Source organism: Zootoca vivipara, chromosome Z2, assembly GCF_965207765.1.
Source record: "Zootoca vivipara chromosome Z2, rZooViv2.hap1.1, whole genome shotgun sequence".
NCBI classification, from domain to species: Eukaryota; Metazoa; Chordata; class Lepidosauria; order Squamata; family Lacertidae; genus Zootoca; species Zootoca vivipara.
In genome coordinates this window covers 43,547,253-43,573,041 of record NC_142585.1, presented here as the reverse complement: position 1 = coordinate 43,573,041, position 25,789 = coordinate 43,547,253, and the positions used below count along the sequence as shown (strand labels likewise).

The window sequence follows — 25,789 nt, the reverse complement described above, 5'->3', positions numbered from 1 at the left end:
ACATCTGCCACCACCTCCCACTGCCACCACAAGGTCTCACAGGCTGCCACAACTTTTGCCGCTGCTTCTCACCAGTGCAGCAAGGCCTTGCAGGCCATCACCACTGCTATTGCCTCCACCTCCTTCCACCGTGGTGAGGCATTGCAGCCCGCCTCCCACCACTACAAGGCCTTGTGGAGCCACCACTGCTTGTGGTGCCACTGCAAAGCCTCACAGGCTGCTGTTACTGCCACCACCTCAAGCAGCCATGATGAGGTCTTGCAAACTGTGGCAAGGCCTGGCAGGCCATTGCCACTTCTGCTGCCGCTTCCCACTGCCATGATGAGGCCTGTGAGGTTGCCATTGTTTGTGCAGGCCACCACTGCTTCTGCTGCCTTGCAGGCCTGCTGGCAGTCCCTGTGACTCACCACTATTTTGGATTGTCCTGAATGCAACCATTTGGTAGAAAAGCCCAAAACCAAACGTCCTGCTTGGATGCATTTTGGTTTTCCTGCTGAGAAAAGTGATTATGAGGTGATTAATAATACCATCATTTAACAATTTTAGACCCTAAAGTAGTAGCAGTTGAAAGGACATTACCCTGGTCTCCTCTGCTTAGTTCCATCTTATTTCATATATTGTGATATATTAATATATTGCAATGATATATTGCAATATTGAAAACCAGATATCGGCCAGCCCTACTGATGTCACAGGAAGCTTGGGTTTACAACTACTTGACTAAACCTCTTCTTCTCATCTTCTTTCATTGCTGGGAGGAGTTTGAAAGCAACAGCTTCCAGTTTTAAATGCAGCACAGTTCATCATGGCATGCAAATTTGGGGAACTGCAGTTGGTTTAAGCTCTTGTAAGACCAAACCAGGATTAAATCAGTTTCAGGCCCTGGCTTGTCCACTAACTAGAATTAAAAGAGAAGGATTTTAGTTTTACACTAGGGCTGCCTCAGAAAAACTTTGTATAAATAATGCCTTGCACCTTTGAGAGAAAGGGTAACAAAACACCATGTACATTAAAAAACAAACAAACAAAAAAAACAACCCAAGACTAATACTTGCATTTTCTTTGCAAAGTGCCTGAGGATAACAATAACCACTGCCTCCCTCACCTGTTCAGGTTCCCTTGTAAAAGACATTCTTAAGGAAATTTTTGCTAATGTTTGTGTTGCATTTTTAGTGTACTCACTCCTTCAGGCTGCATGCTTGCTTTAAAACATGTTAGACTAAACTGGCAGGGAAGAGCTGGACGGTGATGTTATAACTGCTTTGAGAGTTCCTGACTCAATGTGTAAACAGTACAAAGCATGCATATTATTTATTTCAACAAATCTCTAGTCAAGGAGTGGCAGAAAGGCTGACAATTATTCTGACAATAGGGCTAATGTCCACTTTTATGCTACGCCCCCCTCAGCTACAATATCCGAGTGGGTTTATGTAAACATTTAAAGATAAAAAGTGTGAATGTGATAAACATATGCTTGGCAATATGTATCTCATGTAAGCCTATGACTGCTACCTAATTAAATGAATCAACAGTTGATGAATCAGCTAGAGCTCATCTGCTTGATCAATTATATTTGCATATGAAAAAATAGTTCTAAAGAAGAAAAATGCTGTATTTTTTTATGACTGACGCATGTCACTGCAGGGATCTTAAAAAGATGCAACATTCCCACCATCCGTCTCTCTCTCACCCAGGAATAGAATAATTCTTCTACAATTGCACTTACCAAATGCAGGTATTACAAGTACTTGCATTAAAATATATACCTATATTAGATAGCTCCTGGCCAATTAATCAGGGACACCTCAGTTGTAAATATAAAATGTTTTCAATCTTTGTACCCATAGTATGCAACCTTGTAAGGATCAGCTAAAACTCCTCAATGAGAGAGTGGTGACTCACCCAGGAATGCTTCTGTGAATCTGAACAGCCCATGTCCTTCAAATTTGTTTACATATTTTATAAATGTTTTTTCCTGCACCCACATGCCTTCAGAACAGCTTAAAAAAACAGTTCAGAACACATAACAATGAAATAAAATAATGTGAATGAAAGCAGATTGTAGCAAATCACACAAAATAAAAATCAAACCAAACAGCCATGAAAATTGCAGTAAAGATTATGGGTAGGCAGGAGAAATGAGTAGGCGGGATGGGAGAAATTTCAAAACCAAGTGCCCAGCGAAGTACAGTGAACTCAGCAGCCTTTCATAAAGCCTGCAATTTAGAGGCTTAAAGAGATCAAACAGTTTCCAAAGGAAGAGCATTCCACAACCTTGGTGCCACTACTGATAAGGTTCTGTCCCACACCACCACCGCTAGACCACTGGAAGCAGTGAACGCGAGAACATAAAAAAGAGCTGCTGGATCATTCCAGTTCCCATCTTAGTCCAGCATCCTGTTCTCACAGTGGCCTGTGGAAAAGCTGTAAGCAAGACATGAGTGCAACGAATCCCAGCAACTAGTATTCAGTTGTAAATCTAGTGTTCAGCAGTTAGTATTCAGAGAGGCATGGTGCATTTGATTGTACAGGGAGAATGCAGCCATTATAGCTCATGAAGCTGAGGCTCCAATACTTTGGCCACCTCATGAGAAGAGAAGACTCCCTGGAAAAGACCCTGATGTTGGGAAAGATTGAGGGTACTAGGAGAAGGGGATGACAGAGGACGAGATGGTTGGACAATGTTCTCGAAGCTACGAACATGAGTTTGACCAAACTGCGGGAGGCAGTGCAAGACAGGAGTGCCTGGCGTGCTATGGTCCATGGGGTCACGAAGAGTCGGACACGACTAAACGACTAAACGACTAAAACAATAGCTAGTAGCCATTGCTATGGTTGCCACCTATCCCTAGAAAAACGCGATTGTCCTTTTTTTTTGGAGACAAGTTCTCCTGTCCTGTTTGGACTTCAAATGGGATGACTTGCTTCATGTATTCAAGCTCCTCCTCCTCCTCCTCCTCCTCCTCAAAACTGTGAAGGCGGAGGGTGGGTCCAGTAGAAGGAGGAGAGTGAGAACTTGAGCGGGAGTTTGTGCAGGCAGAAAGTGGGTCTATGAGGAGGAGAGCTGAGAGCAAGAGTTATGGTGGGACGTGGGCGGGGGGTGGGGTGGGGCTGAGAAGAGGAGTTTAAGAGAGAGCTTTTGCACAGGCAGAGGGCGGGTCACAGAGAACAAGAGAGTGGGTTTGCAATGTGCAGGCCTGCTATAGTGTAGTTTTGGATTTAGTATGGAATAGCAGGTGGTAGGAGAGTGAGAGGGGGTTTGCAGGGGCCTAGTCCGGGGGGTGGGGGGTGGAGAGTTTTTGCACAGTCTGAGAAGGGTGGGTTGGAGATGGAGGCACGGAGACAGAGAGTGAGAGATTTTGCATATGTGCCTGTTTTTGTTTCATTGAATAAACCATTGTAAGCCATTGTGTTCCATTGTACTGTAATTGATTGCTTTGAAGTAATTTCTACACTAGGTAAAGTAATTTTTAACTCCCCCAACCTGTCCGATATTTTGCCAGACCTGTCCTGGCAATGGTGGCAACCCTAATTGATACCCTTATCACCCATGAATTTGTCTAATAATCCCATTTTAAAGCCATCCAAGTCAGTGGCCACCAAATTGAGGCCTCTGCACTGGGAAGATTCAATGCATTTTTGTGAAAATCTTGATCTTCCTGGATATTTTAAATGTCTAGTTATCCACTTTAAATTACATTGTTTGCTGTTTGCCATTCTGGACCACTTGGGTGTGTGGGTAGGACAGACATCTAACAAACAGAAGTGGTCTGTAATGTAGCCTAGGCCCAAATCATATGAATATAATAACAACCACCTTCTTTGGCACTTTTGGGGATCATGCTTAAACCGGGCTTGTGAGTGCCCTTTTCCTCTGAAGCAAGGAGTTTTAATTTTTGTTCTGTCATTTTCCATTTTTTAATTCAGTTCACCACATTGCAGGAATTTACAAAAAAATAATAATCAAATTTACTGTGAGCCCTTCTAGTAAACACAATTTTGTGTGCAGTTTTGCTCGGTATACCTATTTTTGCAGAGCAATTTCCCCTAATACAATGCCTTTCTGTATGTTATTTTCATTAATATATGCACTTTACCCCAATATATGCACCGTTGTACACAATACTTGGCTGGAGGACTACCTTCAAAATTCAGAGAATGTGAATCCCCCCCCCCCTTAGTAAGTTGTGAATGATCAAAACTGAAAACAAAAGCCTCCAGAATCTTTGCAGAGGAGGTTAGTTTCTATGGCTCATTTTCATCATGCTAAATGTGTCTGGAAATGAATTGGGAGCCAGTGTACATAAAAAGATTAGGAAGTAATGTACTTCCTTTCTAGCATTTACCTTCCAACTATTCATTCCTGCGGCTGTTAAGCAACCTGTTGGCCCTGCTACAAGTAAAGTGATTGCAAAGGCAGAGACAACTCCTGTTTGGTTGAAATGTATAACTTTATTCAGGCGTCTCTGAATGCAGCTTTTTGCCCACTGCACCTGGCAAGATTTTAGTCTGCTTCTTAACTGCCAAGTGATTCATCCCTCCTGGCATGACCTCATATACCTGTGGTAGTGGTACACCTGTTGGGAACAGCTGCTCCCTCAAAGAGTGAGAGATTTCAACGTCCAAGCAAAGATGCTAACAGCGCGTGCCGACATCATGTAGGCGAAATTGGTTCAGTCTCATCTTGTGCTCCCATTGCAGAGAGGTATACCTGTCTTAGCCGTCTGCTTTGCCACCTGAGATTTGTAAAGCAAAAAGGGGGGTGGCGGCTAACTGGGGCACTGATATGCATTTAACAACATGTATATAAGTTGACTTCTAAGCAGAAATAGACATGAGAAGACTGGAGTATAAAGTCTACTAAGGAGAACTGGGTTGGGGGAGGAATTAGCAGCTTCAGAATTGGTGATAACCACTGGCTTGGCTTCAAATGGAGCACTGCTTATGTTAACAGTCAGCCTTCGTCTGCATACCAGAAAACCAGTCTGGTGTGGTTACAGCAGGGGTGGACGAACTGTGGACCACCCTGTCCCTCCAGTGTGTGCTGAGGAAGACTTCCTCTGAACATGGCAGTTCCATTTAGCAGGCCATTCCTAAGTACATTTGTTGTCCTAATAATTCAATGGAAGTGGAGCAGGGGCTAAGAAAGTGTGGCTTGCTCAGTGTGTGTGTGTGTGTGTGTGTGTGTGTGTGTGTGTGTGTGTGTCTGGTGAGGTTGTACTGGGGACTTACAAATTCACACTCCTACCTAGAGATGGAAAGACCTGTAATTTTTGTTTCTCTCTGTATCTTATTTATCCAGTCTTATACAGTGGTACCTCTACTCACGAATAACTCTACTTACAAATGTTTCTACTTACGAACGGAGCTCCGTCCGCCATCTTGGATGCGGTTTAGATAGGATTTTTTTCTACTGACGAATTTTTAGATAGGGTTGCTTCGACTTACGAATTTTTCCTCCCAATGCATTCCTATAGGATTCGACTTACAAATTTTTTCGACTTACAGATGTGCGTTCGGAACGCATTAAATTCGTAAGTAGAGGTAGCACTGTATTCTGCTCTTCACATTTCAGCAGCAATTTGCAATTTAAAATATTCTCATAAAAATTCATCATTTTATTTTATTTTCTCCAAAACAAGCACATTTTTATAAACACATTTTTTACTAATGCACATTTCCACAAGCAGTTTCTCTTATGCAATGCATGTTTGTATGTTGTTTTCACTGACATATTCCTTTTGCCTGTACCTTTCCCCTAATCTATACAGTGGTATCTTGGGTTACAAACACCTCGGGTTACAAACACTTCGGGTTACAGACTCCCCTAACCAGGAAGTAGTACCTCGGGTTAAGAACTTTACCTCAGGATGAGAACAGACATTGTGCCGCGGCGGCAGCGGGAGGCCCCATTAGCTAAAGTGGTACCTCAGGTTAAGAACGGACCTCCAGAAAGAATTAAGTTTGTAACCAGAGGTGCCAGTGTATATGTTTTGTAAACACTGTGTGGTTGGAGAAGTGCACAACATAATTCAGAGAAATGCAGATTTCAAAGGATGTGTTTCCATTCTCATATTGCTTCTAAAAGTGAGAATTGAATAGATTCAGATGTGAACTCGTCATCACATTTCTTCATGAACAATATTTCAGGGGCCGTATGTCTGGAATGGACAAGTGGGCAGGTGAGGGAAGTGGACAAGTGAGGGAAAAGTGGGCAGAGCAACCTATTTAACACATAGGTTTGTACAGCAGGCTGCAAAACCCACCATTTCTTACACTCCCCCCCCCTGGACCTTTCTCCCCACCCAGGTAGCAAGAGGCGGTGTTAAACTTCAAGGGCACATTCTAGCTAGGTAAAAGCACTCAAGGCCACTAAGGCGTATGGCTGAGGGGTCAGAGAGAATGGAGAGCTGCATTTGGTCCCTGGGCCGGAGGTTCTCTACCCCTGATATAAATCGTATTGGACTAGATAGAACAGTTTTCTGGATTGAGGTGTACCTTCTTTTTTTTATTGGGTTTTATAAACAAGAATAATGTTATACAAACAAGTATACCAACTTTTCTCATGTTATTTGTATATCACAAAAATAGCATAATGAATGTGAAAAAAAATCTACAACAGGGGTCCCCAGACTTACCGGCGTTTGGGCCGGTTCCCACCGTGCCGATCGCGTGGCGGGCCGGAGGACGGGGGAGCGCACGCCTGTGTGGGCCGGCGGGCGGGGGAGTGTGCACCCGTGCGCATGCGCATGGGCGCTTACTGGCGCGGCGGCACGCTTCCAGGGTGGAAAAAGCGCCGAAAATCCGTTGTGTGCATGCGTATGGGCCTCCCCCGACCCGGTAGTGCACCAGAAATGACCTCTTCCGGGTCGGGAGAGGCCCATACGCATGCGCACAAAGGATTTTCGGCGCTTTTTTCCCGACCCGGAAGAGCGCTGCCGCGCTGCACGCCGTAAGAGCGGGCGGCGGGGGTCATCGCGGGCCGGATTGGCAGGCCAATTGGGCCGCATCCGGCCCCCGGGCCGTAGTTTGGGGACCCCTGATCTACAACATAAGTCTCATTATTAGTGGTTAGAATATAAGGTAGTGGTTTATGCATTGGTTCCAGGCATGGCCAAATTTGGCCCTCCAGTTGTTTTGTGATTACAACTCCCATTATCCCTAGCTAACAGGACCAGTGGTCAGGGATGATGGGAATTGTAGTCCCAAAACAGCTGGAGGGCCATGTTTGGCTATGATAGGAAGAAGAGAGGAGGAGGAGGAGGAGGAGGAGGAGGAGGAGGAGGAAGGGGGGAGTGGGAGTGGTGAAGGGTTTAGGGTTGGGTGGTTATGCTTCTATTATTCTACTTAGTGTGTGTGAGGGGTCGTGTCAGAGTTATTTGTATGGGTTCTCTTACTATTCACTTGTTGTACAGTATTTCTGGTCAGACCTCACTTGGAGTACTGTGTCCAGTTCTGGGCACCACAGTTCAAGAAGGATACTGACAAGCTGGAACATGTCCAGAAGAGGGCAACCAAAATGGTCAAAGGCCTGGAAACGATGCCCTTATGAGGAACGGCTTAGGGAGCTGGGTAGGTTTAGCCTGGAGAAGAGAAGGTTAAGGGGTGATATGATAGCCATGTTCAAATATATGAAAGGATGTCATATGGAGGAGGGAGAAAGATTGTTTTCTGCTGCTCCAGAGAAGCGGACACAGAGCAATGGATTCAAACTGCAAGAAAGAAGATTCCACCTAAACATTAGGAAGAACTTCCTGACAGTAAGAGCTGTTCGGCAGTGGAATTTGCTACCAAGGAGTGTGGTGGAGTCTCCTTCTTTGGAGGTCTTTAAGCAGAGGCTTGACAGGCATATGTCAAGAATGCTTTGATGGTGTTTCCTACTTGGCAGGGGGTTGGACTGGATGGCCCTTGTGGTCTCTTCCAACTGTACGATTCTATGATTCTATGATTTCCTTGGTGGTGAAATAGGTTGGGTGTGGCTTAGGGTGTGGTCGGTTATCTTTGGTTGGCTGTGGAGAGAATTTTGTGTGTGTGAGAGAGTGGGGTGTGGTTGTGTAATGTATACCTTCTTATGTGGAACTAGCAAGAAAGTAAAATGGAATGGTTTTAATGCTTGATGATACCTTGAGCTGGACTCATTTTTCAGATTTTAATGTATGAATACTGTACTGTATGTTAGAGTAGAGAGTGGTACCTGAAATTCTAAATTATCCTCTTAAAGGAATGCATGGCCCTTTCCATTGTTGCAAGTTTAAAAGATTCTATGACATATATTGTAAACTGAAAGGGACTTGATGCATGTCATCTTCTGAGTTACAGAAGTGTGTAGTGAGAATGCAGTTGCAGCACTTCTCGTGTGCAAACCCCTGAGAAACCCTCTTTCAATACCCTCCACGGGTCCAGTTTTTGACATTTCAGTAAACCTTGGAAGGGTGTATTTTTCTCACTGTTTTCTCAAGGAAATGAATGCGTTTGTTTGGGGAGTACTTTTCCTGCTATACGTGGTATGCCTTTCCCCTCATTTGTAAAGGTGCCCATGGTGATTTGAGCCTTTCTTGGATGTGATACATGGCCAAGGATAACAGTGCGGATGTATTCCATTTGCACCCAGACAACTTGAGGAGATTAATTTTGAGCTGTTTGAATACCAAGCAATGCAATTATTTTTGGAAGCTTTTTGCACTTTCTTAAGTCTGCATGTATTTCCCCCAAAGCCCCTGACACTCTATTTTTGTGTGTGGAAATTCTCTCGTCTTTATCCATCTTCTCTTCATTGCAATCGCTTGAAGACTAAATACTGTATTTGTTTTCATAAGGGGAGTGTGGAGCAAAGAGCATTACAGGTGCTCTCTCCTCTTGCTACCCTAAGTAGCTTGGACTCCTGGTATCACCAACAACCAGCTGTGATTTTCTAGTTCTGGGCACCTTTCCTCTTAGGCACACAAGCCTATGGCTCAAGCTATACGTACAGTACTATGCAGAAGGCTAACAGCTGCATAGGAGGCCGAGGGGTCTGCCTCCCAATAAAATATTTGTAGCGAACGCCCCCAAAAGTTGATGGACATTGCCATTCAAATGGTGTCTGTACACTGGTGATTGATAGAGCAGGGCTTACTTGCGTGCCCCCCCCTATTTTATTCAAGTTGGCATCCCTAAATGGCGGGATATCCTGGTGTTGGGATTTTGACTAAACTACAGCTATCATCATCATCTTCATCTTTATTCGCATTAGCCAAAGGCCATAGCAACAATAAAATGACACAGTGTGTACAGAAAAAGATTTGATAAAAGCACAAATTAAAATCTTGAATTATCAATCAGTTGGTGGCCTTTATTCTAATTACCCCAGCAATGAAGCTAGCAACCTTAGCTGTTGTGTGATCATTTAAGTCTGATAGAATTCCATGCATTGTGGCCATGGTTGAGCGCCCTCGGATGGTTAGAAGGAGTGGGGTAATGATCTCTTTCCTCAGGTCTTTATAAAGGGAACAGGACAGGAGGACATGTGCCACTGATTCTATACTACCATCACCACAGGGGCAAAGTCATTTCTCAAATAAGATCTTTTGGAATCGATCCTTGAGAACAGCAGATGGCAGAACGTCCAGTCTTGCAAGTGTAAAGGCATGTCTGTATTTTGGGATAGTATAGAATCATAGAATCGTAGAGTTGGAAGAGACCCCTGCTGAAAATGTTTGCTGACCCCTGATCTAATAATAATAATAATAATAATAATAATAATAATAATAATACATTTTTATTTATACCCCACCCTACCCTGCCAGGGCTGGGCTAACACCAAATAAGAATTACAATAAAACGTAATAGGAAACAACAACAACCAATTAAAATGCAGCTTAAAATGCAGCTTAAAATGCAGCCTCATTTTAGTAGTAGCCCATAAATCAAGACCATAAAGGGAGGAAACATCAGACTTTCACCCAAGCCAGCTATCCATGCTGGTCCTACATGGGCCAGCAAAAAAGCCAAGGGAAAAATTATATACCAAATTCCATATAAGGGGGTCAGGGTGAGTCTGTCTAAGAGGAAGAACAGTCTAAATATGTCGTAAAATAATGCACATAAAATACTTCCAACTACCCCACCCCCTCTACCGGAGATTTACAAAACAAAAATTGGGCGGTGGGGGGGGGAGGCATTCCCATTGGGAAAACTACAAAGATTCTTATAGCACATTGAAAATCAACAAATGTATTGTGGTATAAGCTTTCTTGCGCTGCAGTCCACTTAATCTGGTGTGTTGCTGGGGTGGCCTAGGAAGCCCAAGACTTGGGACTTTTGTGCAGAGTCTTCACAAGATGCCTGAGCATCGGTGGCTGTGGCCCATTGGAACCAGTCAGGCACAAGGCCAGAGCCAGTGTTAGGCAGAGCCATCACCTGCCTGGTTGAAAGAATACTGGCTGAGTGCAGACTTGAGTTTGGTTGGGCTTCGCCCCATTTGATTGAACCGACCATCATCCATGGTGTTGGAAGGAACTAATAAACAATGCTTCACCTATGGCAGAGGTAAGGGTATTCTACAATGTGGGGTCATGGCAGAAAATGTCCATATTAGGGTCATTGCAACAGTATGCAAATTTCATACAAGTTTGCGTCATAGGCCTGTGCCCCTGTGGTCTGATACATGAAATGTATGTTGCTGATGTAACTTGATAATGGTTCTGGGCACACTGTTGGTGTACAAAAACAACATATCGCTATAAAACATGCCTGTTGTAATCCCAGCTTTGCATTTGAGCCTTCTGCTGTCTCCCAGAAAGCTCTGGTGATATTGCAGAGTTTGAACCTTGGCATGCACCACTGCTGTTGCTTTCCACATGAGGCATCTGTTGTGCTGAAATATGTACACATTAAAACTGCCTAAACATATTTACACAATAGTCGGGAGGGTTCCCAGAGCAATTGGCTCAATAATAAAGCTTCAAAGACAACAACAAAAAAGAACTCAAATCTCTCCCCCCCCACCATTTCCGATGTTAACAATAACATTTCTTATTTTACTCCGTTCCCAGCTCCATAAATTGTTTTGAATTGTCCATAAATACATTTTAAAACGCTTTTCAGTACACTTGCATGTGTTCTGTCTCCCATGGTTTATGTGGATGGGAGGTAACTTTAGTTCCTGGAAAACAACCACAACCACAGGGAACAAATAGTGAGGCCTCCTTTGGAGGGCTGCACAAACTCCTGCTGTCCCTATTTTCCAGCCGTGGTCCCTATTCCCCACTCCCAATCCATGCCCCTGGAAAACACCACCACTGGTTTATCAATATATTTGATTTTGGGCAGCTATTTTTCTAGGAAAAACAACAACACCTCCCTGGTTCTCTTCTAATGGCAATGGTGCCCACCTGACAGGTGCCAGAACTGAGTTCCAATGAATTCCTGCTGGAAAATAGCCCTGAATAAGGGTGAAATTTATGAGGATTGAAAGAAAAAAGGTCATACTTAGCCCCACTTCTATTATTGCTGCTCATTTAGTAGTTAAAACTTTGAGCAGGAATTTGGATCTTAGTGCATTGCATAGAATCATAGAGTTGGAAGTAACCCCAAAGATCAATCTAGTCCAAGGCAGGAATCGCAACTAAAGAATTTCTGACACATGACCATCCAGCCTCTGTTTATAAACCCAGTTATCAAATAGCTCTTACCAGGGGCATTTTTTTCAGGGGGGGGGACCTGCCAGAACTCAGTTCTGGCACCTCTCAGGTGACTTTTGGAATCTCTCAGGTGTTGTCATTCTTAGAGAAAGAGGGGGGCATTTATGGTGAGCTGGCACTGGGTTTTACTATCAGAAAGTTCTTTCGTATGTTTAGTAGGAATCTACTTTCTTGTAACTTGAAGGCATTGGTTTGGGTCCTACCCTCCAGAGCAGGAGAAAGCAAGCTGTTCCATCTTCCATGAGACAGGTCTTAAGATGGCTATCATATCACCTCTTAGCCTTCTCGTCTCCAAGCTAAACATAGCCAACTCCCTCAAACATTCATTGTATGCAGGGATGTAGTGTAGGTTGCTCACGCCCAGGACAGGGCAAATGATGTGCCCCCCCCTGGTGGACTGGGCAGGGGTCAGTCCTTTTTCTGGCCAGTGTCTAATCAAGGGAGTTTCTCCTTGCAAACTGGCCCCAACCTGGGAGAAGAGATAAGGCAGAGAAACTGCTGACAGGAAGCCAGGCTGAACGAGGAAGTGAGTTGAGGGAGGACTTAGCAGCCAGCAACAGTCAAACTTAGCTCATTGCAGATTCTGGGAGCTTATGACCAGGAGCTCACGAACAGACCTTGCAAACGGGTGTTTGTGAGGGCATTTAACGGGGGAGTTTAAGGGGGAGTACTGTCTCTCAGTGTGCGTAGGAGGGCAAGGGACATTCTGAAGTGACCTGCAACACCTGTGCCATGTTTGTCTTTCTGCTGGAGAACATGCAACAATACACTTGTAGCAAGTGCAAGCTGGTTGCCTTGCTGGAAGAGAAGGAACAACAATTTGAGGTCCGCCTAGCCACAGCTTGAGCTACAGGTCAACATGCAGAATTTCTCAATAGAGTTGCATTGACTGTGACGAAACAGCAACACAGATGAGACTCCAGGCAGGAAGCAGAAGCGCCTCAAGGCACAGGTAGTCTTTTTATTACACTTTCCTGTTGAAGGTCGTGACCCAGGAAAATTTTGGAGATAAACCATTGGCTGCAAAGTTGGTGGTGTCAGGAAGTGTTTGGCTTCTTGGATAATGGTCTCTGTTACCTTGAGGAAGGACTTCTTGCTAGAGATGGGCTGCACCTCACAGCAGTTGGCAATAATGTGTTTGCTAGGAGTCTTGTGAACCTGATCAGGACAGCTTTAAAATAGAACTTGAGGAGGAGAGAGACAACATCACAGACAACAGAATAACACCTGGTACTGGGGATAATAGCTTCATTGATGCACAGGAAATGTGAGGTGATGCTCCAGAAAGCTGCTAAAGGGCAAGAAATTACAAGAAAGAAGCATCTGGAGGGAATGACTCATAGTTTCAGTTGTCTCTACAGAAATGCACAGAGTATGGGAAAAAAGCAATATGATTTTCATCTATTAATACAGGATGGCAAATATGACCTGGTAAGCAATACTGAAAACTGGTGGGATGAGACTCATGACTGGAATATAGGAATTGAGGGGTATAGCTTGTTCAAAAGGAATAGACTAAACAGGAAGGGAGGAGGAGGAGCATTGTATGTAAAGGATGTGTATACTTTTGAAGAAATCCATGACCTGGAGCATGGAAAGCAGATATATGGAGTATATGGGTAAAAACTGTGGGAGATAGAAACAGCAGTTACCTTACTGTACCTTACCTTACTGGGGGTCTGTTATAGACTGCCAAACCAGACTAAAAAGGAGAGATAATAGTCAAGGGAGATTTCCCCGATATCTGTTGGAACTTGAACACTGCCAAGATTGTAAGATCTGACAAATTCCTCCATTTTCTTGCTGGCAATTTCATTTCCCAGAAGGTGCAAGAAGCAACAAGGGAATAATCTATTCCATGGGTGTCAAACACAAGGCCCGGGGGCCAAATCCGGCCCGCCAGACCTCGTCATGTGGCCCGCCGAGCGCCCCAGCCAGCGGGACCCAGCAGCGGGACCTTGCTGCTGAAGCGCCGTGCCGACAAAGCGCCGACAAACAGCTGGGGGCGGGGGGGTGTAGAAAGGCGGCCGGAGCAATGCTGCGTGGAGCGCCCCAAGCCACAGCAGGAGGAGGAGGCAGCTTGCAGGGTCAGCGCCCAGCAGCGCCGCATGGAGAGTCCCGAGTCTCTGCGACGCAGCAGTGCTCTGTAGCACTTTGAATCCTCCTCCTCCTGCCATGGCTCGGCGCCTGGAAATGGCTGCTGCTGCTGAAGCACAAACAAAGCACCCAGCAGCGCCGCGTGGAGGAGGAGGAGGATTCAAAGTGCTACAGAGCACTGCTGCTTCCCAGAGGCTCGGTACTCTCCGCACGGCGCTGCCGGGCACCGACCCGGCAAGCCTGCACCTCCTTTTCCTCTTGCCTCACCTCCTCCTCCTCCTGCCACGGCTCAGCCTCATGAACGTGAGCTCAGCAGCGGCTCAGCCTCACGAACGTGCAACTCTGAGGCTTTACGCACTTCTCCTAAAACGGACACCCGCTGCCTCACGCTGCACGGGAAATGCTTTTTCCCCCCTGGGTCCCTTCGCGCTCTTTTCTGGCGCTGAATCAAGGCGACGACCCCCCCTTCCCTTTCTTTCTTCCTCTCTCTCGTTCTTATTCTTTCTTTCCCTCTCCTTCCTTCCTTCTTTATCTCTGTCTTCTTTCCCTCTTTCTTTTTCTTTCCTTCTTTATTCCTTCTTTCCTACTCTTCTTTCTCTCACCTCTTTCCTTCCTCTCTCCCTCCTGCTCCCTATTTTCTTTCTTTCTTTCTTTCTTTCTTTCTTTCTTTCTTTCTTTCTTTCTTTCTTTCTTTCTTTCTTCCTGACTTCCTTCCTTTCTTCCTTCCGTCCTTCCCATCTTTTGTCCTCTCCCTTATTCTTATTCTTTATTTCCCTCTACTTCCTTCCCTCTACTTCTTTCCTTCCCTTTCCGTCTTCTCTCCCTCTTTCTTTTTCTTTCCTCCTTTATTCCCTTCCTTATTTCCTACTCTTCTTTCTCTCCCCTCTTTCCTTCCTTCCTCTCTCCCTCCCACTCCCTCTTTTCTTTCTTTCTTTCTTTCTTTCTTTCTTTCTTTCTTTCTTTCTTTCTTTCTTTCTTTCTTCCTTCCTTCCTTCCTTCCTTCCTTCCTTCCTTCCTTCCTTCCTTCCTTCCTTCCTTCCTTCCTCCCTCCCTCCCTCCCTCCCTCCCTCCCTCCCCCTCCCCCTCCCCCTCCCTCTCCCTCTCCTCAGAAACATAGGATGCTGCTTTATACTTCTGGCCCTTAAACCCTGGAACCAGGAGAGCAGCTCCAGTGAGTCAACCTCAGCCAGTCCCTTTGGTGAAGGGTGGTGGCTCACTGGCAGAACATCTGTCCTGCATGCAGAAGGACCCCAGCATCTCCAGGTACTAGTAGCTCTGCAAAGGTCCTGCATGAAACCCTAGCGAGTCTCCACCACTCAGTGAAGTTACCAAAAATCATTTTTCAATAAATTGTACAATAATTGTACATTTGAATATCTACTTGCCATTATTCTGACTATGTTTCTGCTTTCAGAGCTAGTTATTACTTACATTATTACAAAAACAGTAATAATTGAATGCAGTGACAATAATTTATGATAATAAAGAGTGGACACATAGTCCTACAGATACAAGCGGCCCTTTGAGGGTGACCAAACTGCTGATGCGGCCCCCAATGAATTTGAGTTTGACATCCCTGATCTATTCTGAACCTGGTCCTCGCCAGCAGGGAGGAACTGATCGACAAAGTGGAAGTACTCAGAAACTTGGGAGGAAGTGATCATGTTCTCCTGGGTTTCAGGATACAGAGGCAAGGGAAAACTGACTGTAGTTGGGCACGCACTCTGGAATTTATGAAGGCCAATTTCAAAAAGCTTAAGGAGTTATGGGTGAGATTCCATGGTCATAAATACTCAAAGAGAAATGAGTCCAAAATGAATGAGTGTTTCTACAAGAAGAAATGCTATTGGGTGACAGAGGGTAGGCGGAACCGCTAAACACCTACTTTTCCTCTGTCTTAACCCAAAAAGAAAGCGATGCCCAGCCTGGTGATAACAGAATAAGTGATATAAGGAGGGAGCTGCAGCCCAAGGTAGGAAAAGAGGTACTAAGGAATCACCTAGCTGCTTCAAACAAATTCAAATCTCCAGGGCCTGATGAGCTGCATTCAAGGGTACTAAAGGAGCTTGTGGATGTAATCTCAGAGCCTTTGTCTGTGATCTTTGTGAATTTGTGGAGAACAGGTGAAGTCCTTGCAGACTGGAGACGGGCACGTGTTGTCCCCATGTTCAAAAAAGGAGAAAAAGAAGACTGTTGACTCATGTTAAGCTTGTGATTCACCAAGACCCCTAGATCCTTTTCACATTTAGTGCTAGTAAAAAAAGGGACCCTCAATTTGAGTCAACAGTGTGATGCAGCTATTCTAGGCTGCATCAACAGAAGTCTAGTGTCCAGATAAAGGGAAATAATAGTAACACTCTATTTTGCCTTGGTAAGACCCCACCTTGGTTTCAGGAACTAGCTGGATGAGGAAGAGTGGTGGAGACTGCCTATTAAGAAGACTCCAGAGAAAGTGGAGGAGGGGACAGTTTGGACCCAGGTTCATAATGGTGGGAAACAGGACACACCTCAGAGGTAGAGAAGGGCTGGGAAATATTGAAGGTGAAGAACAGGGGTAAGCCAGCAGGTGCACCAGCCTTGAGGGAAAACAGGACTAAGACTTAATGGAGGTGGCACCAGCTGATAATGTGTCTGTTGAAAGCCTGCCAGCTCTCCCTCTCCCCCTAAAACTAGGCGGTTTCTCCATGTCAGAGAACAGAAAACTAGACAGAGACAGAGACTCCCTTAGCACTTGATGTAGGGAGGGATCTGACACATAGAAAACAGACTATAGTGGGGAGAGTCTAGTAACTCTGAACCACTGCTTATGTGAGAGAGCATATCTCATGAGTTTTTGTATATTTCTGTTCTGATTTCATAATAAAACTGTTAGCTGCATGTTCACTGTGTGACCTTATCGTCTTCACTGAACTGTGCTATGCTTCAGCGTTCTAGCCATGATACCTGGAATAATGTGTCCAATTCTGTGCACCATAATTTAAGAAGGATGTTGTCAAGCTGGAACGTGTGCAGAGGAGGGCAACCAAGATGATCAAAGGTCTGGAAACCAAGCCTTATGAGGAGCAGTTGAAGGAGCTGGGTATGTTTAGCCTGGTTAAAAAAGGAGACTGAGAGCAAATACGATATCCATCTTCAAATATCTCAAGGGCTATTCCATAGAAGATGTAGCAAGCTAGTTTTCTCCCGAGAGTCCTGCTTTAATGGCACTGGAATGGATGACCCTTGGGTCCCTTCCACCTCTATGATTCTATGAAATGCAAGACCAGGAGCGCCACACTCTTATGTCCTTGCATTCAGGTGCTCTGGGCAACACACATGGCTCCAGCAGTGCTTTCCTGCCTTCCCCTTTCTCCTTCCCTCCTCAGTGGGTGGTGGTTACACTCCCTCCCTCCCTCTCCCTTTGCCAGCCCAGTGGCAAGGTGCACATTGATGTTCCTTCACTGGCCATGAAGAGAAGGAGGAGCTGCTGCTGCTGCCTCTCCAAAGGCACAGCCCGGGTGTTGCTTGCCTCCCCATGCACCCTTCTCAACTGCTGGGCTCCCAGGGGCCAGGGCACAGGTCTGTTGCGTCCTTCTCACGGCGCCCTCCAATTGGACGCAACAGCTCATGGCACTCTCCCTGCGAACCCAGCACCGCTTGCAAAAGCAGTGCTAGGCTCGCAGGGGCAGGGCACACGCCTGCTCACAGTGCCCTGCGAGCCCTGCGTCCTTTCTGCATGTGTTGTAAAGCGACACTGGACCCACAGGGCATCTTGAGCATGCCCTGCTTTGCATCTGTGGACAGGGGTCATTCCCCTGGCGCACACTGACCCTGGCACTGCCACCACGGTGTGCCCTGCGCATGCCCTGGGCACAGGCAGGGGACGCTCCACCGCTGCCTGGTTGCGCCCCCTCATAAACTTGTGTCTGCAGCCACTGCCCCCCCAGTCCCCCCATGCCACCCCGGGGGTTTCTCACTGCTTGGAGCAATGGGGTGGCTATAACTGTATTATTGGTCTTGTTATTGCAGGGCAACCTGTTGCCATTTTCTCACCAGGGTGACAAATGTGTATTTGGCTAGGACACTGACATGCTAGCTTTCTATGTGCAGTTATCCAGTCCCCACTTGCAATCTGATGGGCTAGAGAGCTATTGACCTTTTTTTTTTAGATGAGCAAGAGGGCAAACTAAGTTGCAGAAAGGTTGTTCAAAAGACGGTACTTAGACACATGCAAGAGGCAGAGAAGCAGAGAGAGAACACAGAGCAGAGGCACAATCCTTTTTAGCATTTCTTCACCTACAGATGTGAGGTTTGGTTTTATTTTCTCTTTTTCAAATAAATAAATAAAAATAATTCATTTTAATGTATGTGGAATGTGCAGTGGAGCTGCATTAATTTGCACTAATGATCGAGAGATCCACTGAGATTAACTGCATTTTTGTAAATTAGCAAGGAAGCAAATAAACACTATCATCATAATTATCATTCCTCCCCCTCTTTCCTGAAAAAAACAAGCAATGACTGTTCTGCAGAAGCAATTGTTACTTATTGCTTGTGGATCTGGCACGTGTTTTGTATTTAATTATTTATGAAACTTCGTTTTATGGATAATAATTATTCTGCAGCAGATTTTGATCAAATGAAGTGCTAGGGGCAGGAGAGGGGCTCAGAGGAAAGGGCTGCTTGAGGTTTGGGTTGCACAATGGTGTAGCTTAGCATTAATGTACAGTATTAAGGTAATGCTTAGAAATCCTAGTTGAAAGCAGAACATCATGGAACTAAGCAGGGCATCCAGAAGGCTCTGCATCTTTCCTGATGCAGAGTTATCAGTGACTGCAAAGTTACTATTTACTTACGTGGTATTTTCAGGCTTGCGTGACCCAGGGAGATCGGTGCTTTTTGCCATTTTATTTATATACGTATTACATGCCCTTCACCCTAAGGTTCCAGGTTGGGTCATGGATCATCCCTTCCTTCATGTCCATCCTTCTGCAAGACAAGTGGACTGTCTGATAAAATTATGCTTGACATTGCATGCATGTCCTGTTCTGTACAAAAATGGTGCCTGAAGGCTGTGTACTTCCATTTTTGAGGACCTTTTCAGTGGTTCCTTAATTTTGAACATTGTTCTATGCAAATCTAATAACCTTTGACTTGTTGCATGCAGAGCCTACCCCCGAAGGATGCTAATTTGGCCCATGAGGCTGTCTTCCCCATCCACCATGTACCTGATATCTGACATCAAGTATGGGGCAGGTAAAGACATGACTGCAAAGTGTTATGAAAAATGTACCCCAAAATGCGTTGCCTTTTAAGAAGGACAGACGCGGGTCGGAAGCTCCAAAATTTGCACTAAGTTCAGCTCCGCCGGGAAAATGACAGAGACCACACAATGCTGTCAGGAAAAACAAACTGATCCCTTTATTGCAGAATGCAAAGCTACAGCTGTAGGGTCCCTGCCTCTGGAAAGAAGGAAGGAACCCCGGGAAATGGTGAAGTCCCCCTATATACCCTCCTGTTCATGCATGGAAATCTCTGGACTAGGAGGGAGGGGGAGACAAGGGCGACGGGTGGGAGATCGGATTAGCTGGGTGCGGAGATGACTTTTTCTTTCAGATGGAGAGATGTCAATCTCTCTTCTCCTGTCGTTGATGGTGCTCCCTGTTGTTTGGCAGGAAGGGCAATCATGGGTGCAGAGGTGGGGCAGTTCCTGGCGATTTCCATGGGGTGGAAGTCCGCCCGGCAGTGTTTTCCTCCAGGCCATGGAAGGGTGGGCTACGTTGAGGATGGCAATTTATTTGAATAAAGTTGTTCCAGCTAATCCCTCTATTGTCCGTGTGTCCTTGAATGGGTATAGGGTGGTAGTAGGGCAAGGTTCAGGTGGGTTGGGATCATACAGGGTTCATACAGAAAATATACCTGGAAAACATACCTAATGCAGGGATTTCTAATTAAAAGGTAGCAGTCCTGACATATACAGTTCTAAGATATAAAACAGCAATTCTAATACAGAGGCAGCGGATAGAGATTTCATGGTAAGAGAACATATAATAGGCTGTATTATTAACTTGAGTAGAAAAGTTTAACTTTGGATTTGGGCGGTTTCCCCCCCCCCTTCTTCTGGAAACATTGTTTTGTTCTGGGCGGAGGGGAGGTGGAGAGGGGAAATGTGTGAGTTTATGCTAACTGTTGTGCATATGCAGATCCTTAAGCCTTCCTTCAGGCAGGGTCGAGTCCTAGCTGGAGGGGTGGGGAGACAGGGAAGATGGCATTGAACAGGATTCTGGGTATTGCAGCTGTCAAATTCTGTCACCCCTCTCTGTTCATTAATAATGGTGTCCTGCAAACCCCCCCCCCAATATGATTTTATAACAAAAGGAACACTCTGTCTTAAAGTGTGCTCCTGATTGTTGTCTGGCAAAGAGGGCTTGTATTCCTAATCTTTTAAATATGGTACCAGGTGCAATCCCCACTGGAACTTGCCATCGGAAGCTGTGGTTTTGCACTTGGCACTGATCACCTGATTGACACTGGCTGCAATCCTCTTTTAGGTAGGGTTCTTTCTTTGCAGCCCAGCTTGAGATCATGAAGAGAGGAAAGATTTGGGAGTGTACTTAAAGTGCACTCTCAATTATTTCCTTTTAACGGGTCACCTAATGCCCTGGTGATGCCAGGTGACTGAAAGCTGGATGGCCCTACTCACCAGTCAAAGTGGCTCACGGTGGTGGGGTAGCTGAGGATCTCGCTGGCTTAAACCATTCTGTCAGTTAGCCTTCCCCTACCCGGTGTCCTTCAGCCCTTTGGACTACAACTCTTGTCAGACTAGGCAGTTAGCCATACTGCCCAGGGCTGATAGTACAGAACATCTGGAAGTCACCAGCTTGGGGAAAATTGCTATAAATGCCTGCAATTTTCAGACACCCTAATGAGAGTTACCTCTCATATGGTTCTATGAGCTTTGTACTATTAACCCATATGCCAGGATTGAGAGATATAGGGAGAACCTGGGGGAAACAACATCCCTCCTCTTGCTTTCACTGCTACTGCTTGGTTTGCCCTCCCCCCCACTCCCCTTGACTGGGAAGGGGTAGGATTATGTGTAGGCAGATGGTCTGGAAGGCTTCTTGGGTTGGTGAAGGACTGATAGGGTGGAAGGAATCTGGCAATTATTATTTGGCTCAGTCTTTGAACCAAGCTGGAGAAGATTGCAAGGACCTTCAAAGGCTTGTCTTTCATTTGTTGTGTGCTTTCCCCTAGCTCAGGGAAACTGAACTATGTGACAGAAAGGCAAAATATAGCCACAGCTTGAGTATGGGGATGCAGAAAGGGAACTTGGGTGAAAAGTATTGCAGGAATTCTCTCTGATGCTGCTCCAGCAACGCCATGTAACCCTTTGGAAATTCAGGTTAAACAGCATTCATTGGCTGAACTGGCTTTTGCTTGTCCAGGTGAGAAGGTGGCCAATGTTAGTGATTGCAGTTGGTGCGACATGACCTGGGTTAGTCAGATTCTCCATGCTCAGGAAAGAACACCTCGGCAGAGAATTTATTGAAAGAGCCCCTCTTACTTGTTGTTAACTGCTGAACGGCATGAGGCTTCAGCAAGAAAAGCACAACTTTCATGAGGCCAGTGAAGGTACCCCAGTGTTAATTGGGGTCTTTCTCTCCCACACACTCACCATATGACCTGGAACAGAGAGCCGATGAACCCTGAAGAAGAGTCATCCTAGTTTGTAGGATGTGACCTTCTCTGAAGGATTCTCCCCTTTCCCTCTTGTCAATATGCAGGTGCAAAAAGGAACTGTACGCAAGCACACACACCCCAATTCTTAGAGCAGGGCCTCATTGACTCAATCATGTGTCCTCATGTTATTCTGTTGCCCTCTTTCTTTTGCTCTCGTTTCCCCTACCTCTGGTCCTCAGCTAATGGACGACAATTCTCATAGTCCCTGACCACTGACCTGCTGGGTAGGAATGACAGAGCTTGCTGTCCAACAACTTCAGGGGACCTAAGGTTTGGGAAACATATTCCATAAGGCTTGCTGCTCACTCATGTATGTGACATGAGTATTTGAAAGCAGTCTGTGCGTATTCACACCTTTCTCCCTATTACACGTGCAGTTTTGATCTTGGTGGTTGGGTTCTTGACTGATGGAGAGAGAAAGAGAGATTTTCTCCCTCCTGTCTGTTGACAATGTAAACAAAGATGAATTTTAACAGGGAGAAATGTAAAGTACTACACTTGGGCAAAAAAAATAGTGAAAGGCACAAATACAGGATGGGAGACACCTGGCTTGAGAGCGGTACATGTGAAAAGGATCTAAGAGTCTTGGTAGACCACAAAGTTGACATGAGTTAACAGTGTGATGCAGCAGCTAAAAAAGCCAATGCAATTCTGGGCTGCATCAATAGGAGTATAGCATCTAGATCAAGGGAAGTAATAGTACCACTGTATTCCGCTCTGGTCAGACCTCACCTGGAGTACTGTGTCCAGTTCTGGGCACCACAGTTCAAGAAGGAGACTGACAAACTGGAACGTGTCCAGAAGAGGGCAACCAAAATGGTCAAAGGCCTGGAAACGATGCCTTATGAGGAACGGCTTAGGGAGCTGGGTATGTTTAGCCCATGTTCAAATATATAAAAGGATATATAATATATAAAAGGATGTCATATAGAGGAGGGAGAAAGGTTGTTTTCTGCTGCTCCAGAGAAGCGGACACGGAGCAATGGATTCAAACTACAAGAAAGAAGATTCCACCGAAACATTAGGAAGAACTTCCTGACAGTAAGAGCTGTTCAGCAGTGGAATTTGCTACTAAGGAGTGTGGTGGAGTCTCATTCTTTGGAGGTCTTTAAGCAGAGGCTTGACAGCCATCTGTCAGGAATGCTTTGATGGTGTTTCCTACTTGGCAGGGGGTTGGACTGGATGGCCCTTGTGGTCTCTTCCAATTCTATGATCCTATGAATAGAGGGCCAGCATGGTGTAGTGGTTAGAGTGTCAAACAAAGACCAGGGTTCAGATCTCTACCTGATAATGACTCTCACTGGATGACAGTGGTCCATTCAGTGTCTTTCAGCCTAACCTACCTCACAAGGAGAGGGTAGCCATATATGCCAGCTTGAGCTTCCTTTGAGGAAGGGCAAGATCTCTACCACAATAGTGGTAGTAGCAATAATAATAATAATAATAATAATAATAATAATAATAATAATAGTAGTCTCTGGATAGGTGTGGTGCTACATTAGCACACTTTCATTGTTGTGTGTGCTTTTAAACCAAGTAGTTTTTCTTAGTTATTGTTCATGCTTTGTGCATAATGTGTAAAAGCAGCAAATTTTGAAAACCAAATGACAAAAAATTAAGTTATCAACTGCCCAATTATGTAGACCAAATTAAAGAGAAATATTTGAGGTATTTTAATATTCACTCTGAACTGTACTGCCATCGTATCTTGGGAGACCAAGTAAAAAATAACCACACTAGTTGCAATGGACCTTGGTCTTATCTGAGGGTTTTTGACATGTCTAAAGGCAAGAAACTATGATTGCTGCTTGGACTGGTAACATCTAAAGTTACCAAAGCGCCCCCCCCCCTCCATGCCTTTTTCTACAGCTTTTCACGTTTCGTGGTGTGAGCCTGGTTTCAGATCAAATCTTAAACTAATTCAAGTAAGCACTTAGTGGAACGTGGTAGTGCATATTTTAGTCAAACAAAGTATCTGCTTGGCAGAATTGCTGTTCTCTCTCTCTGCCTCCCTCCCTCCCTCCTTGGAACACTAAATGAAAATCAGCTTTGAGATGAAACTATACAGAAATTGAACATTCTTCACTGTGATTATTTTTTATGCACAAGAAGTCACATACTATAAAGTTAGAGTTCCCACAGCAATTGTAACTCTGCCCTCTGGTGCATATTTTATATCTTGGGAGGACTTGTACCTGCTATTAAGTGTATGCCCTTTGTGTATATGGTTGGTATAGTACCTAATAGAGACATACATAATATACACTTTGCAAAAGGAGGCTGACTTCTTAAAATACCTGGCAGAGAGATAGCCCTTTTGTTAAACAGCACTAAGAATCCCATTTCATCTCAAGGTTTAAGAAGGAAGCACGCCCCAAGGGATATTGAATCATAGAATTTTAACAGTTCCCAAGGGTCATCTAGTCCAACCACCTGTAATGCAGATCTCAACTAGATCATACATGGCAGGTGGCCATCCAACCTCTGCTATGAAACCTCCAATGAGGGTGAGTTCAGCACCTTTCATGGAAGTCTGTTCCACTGTCAAACAGTTCTTACTGTCAAAAGGTTGCTTCTAATATTTAGTCAGAATCTCTTGTCTTGTAACTATTCCTCATAAGACTTGGTTTACAAACCCTTGATCATCTTGGTTGCCTTCCTTGGTTGCCTTCCAGCTCGTCAATATCCTTCTTTAATTGTGGCACCCAGAACTGGGCACAATATTCCAGGTGTGGTCGGACCAAGGCAAAATAAAGTGGGATTATTACTTCCTTTGATCTGGACACTTCCTTTCCCTTCCTTTCCTTTCCCTTTTGCTGCTGCATCACACTGTTGCCTCATGTTAAGATAAATTAGTGTGGTAAGTAGACAAACCAAAGGTCAAAGGCACAGCAGGTTCAAGGCATGACTAGGCACCTAAGATGTTGTTTCAGTGGTTGCCATGCTCCCAGGATCCCTGCTATAAAGGAGTGGGAAAGTTATGGCTTCAGCAGGGCAAATTGAGTTCATCTTTGGACTGGGCAAGCAAACGTGGACTGGGCCTGCGCTATCTGCTTACTCTACTGTAGTACTGGCATGTCTTAGGTGAAGGAGGAGGAGGCATCATTTGCTCAAAGGGATACAGATGATGTTTCCTGGAGTCCCACCAGCAGAGCCGTGGCTATGGGGTGGTGAGGAAGGCCTCCGCCAGATGGGGAACGGGGCAAAATCGGTCTCCCGGTGGCGCAGCGCTGCCTCCTGCTCTGCAGAGTGGGCCAGCAGCTCCCAGTGCTCACAATGGATCTGCACCTGCAGCTGCTGGGTCTTGTCGCCCAATGACATGTAGCCCAGGAACTCCTGGCTCTAGGTGCGCGGCTCCTGCGCCTCCGTCTCCAGAAGCTTTCGCTGCACCTGCAGCTGTGCCCATCACCCGTGCAGCTGCCCCAGCTCCCAGAAAATGCGCCCCAGCTCCCCTTGCCGCAGCGAGGCATCTTCCTGCAGTAGGCAACCCCTGTCATCCTCGGCACCGCTCCCGGGGGCTGCACATCCTGTCCCAGTTGGCTGCGTCTGCACCAGCATCTTCCTCCGGCGCTTGTGAGGCATCTTGAGCCCTGGAGGAGGAATGCCAAGAGCACAGCAGCTGCCCTGCGGAGCCCGACTGACCCAGGGCCCTGGGGGAGCAGAGGAAGATCTGCCTCTTTGCTCCATGCACAGAGCTCCCCGCTGTTGAGCCATCCAATGGGGGGGCACTGGTTGCTCAGAGGAATCAAGAGGGGCTGGGAAGCTGCCAGTGACCCCCTTACAAAAGCAGAGGAAAATATTCCTCTGCTAAGTTAGGAACCGAATGTTTGAGCGGCCTTTTGGCTGTGCTCCTGATAGGCTTGGCGTGGGGTGGAGGAGGGCTCTCCCAGGCGCAGGGGAGTCGAAAAGGGGCAGCCCCCCGGCAAGGAGGGGCTCTGCTTACTGGCTGCGCTGGAGGGTCCTTTGTGGTGCCCAAAAACCTTTTATTAAGAAATAATAAATACTGGATTTTCTTTGAAAGAATTCATTACAAGGTGAAGTACGTGAGGAATTGGATGAGTGGTGGTAGGGTTGGAGGAGAGGTGGAAAGAAGAGCTACTTTGTCCGTGGCTAAGGGGCACAATCTGGACGGTTCTGCCAGGGACGCAAGAACACCTAGCTACGGCTGTGCCCACCAGCAGGAACTGATGAGGGGGGAGGCTCCAGTGGCATGAGAGGTGGGAATGTGGGCTGAGCTGGGATGGGCTGAATTGTTGACCGCTCACTTGGTCCCTCCCTGGAATCATCGA

General features: G+C 45.7%; 1 protein-coding gene across 2 annotated transcripts in view; it reads left to right on the top strand.

Moving 5' to 3' along the window:
* ASTN2 (astrotactin 2) overlaps positions 1–25,789 on the top strand; it is a 608,691-nt gene that overhangs the window by 156,552 nt on the left and 426,350 nt on the right. The window contains exon 1 of one of the 2 annotated variants that reach the window (XM_088665019.1): positions 12,874–13,112. The exons of the other annotated variant lie outside the window; for it this stretch is intronic. Coding sequence (XP_088521145.1) covers positions 12,936–13,112 — 177 coding nt within the window. The 5' untranslated portion in view covers positions 12,874–12,935. Of the gene's footprint in view, positions 1–12,873; positions 13,113–25,789 lie in introns of those variants that run through there. 2 annotated transcript variants of the gene reach the window in all.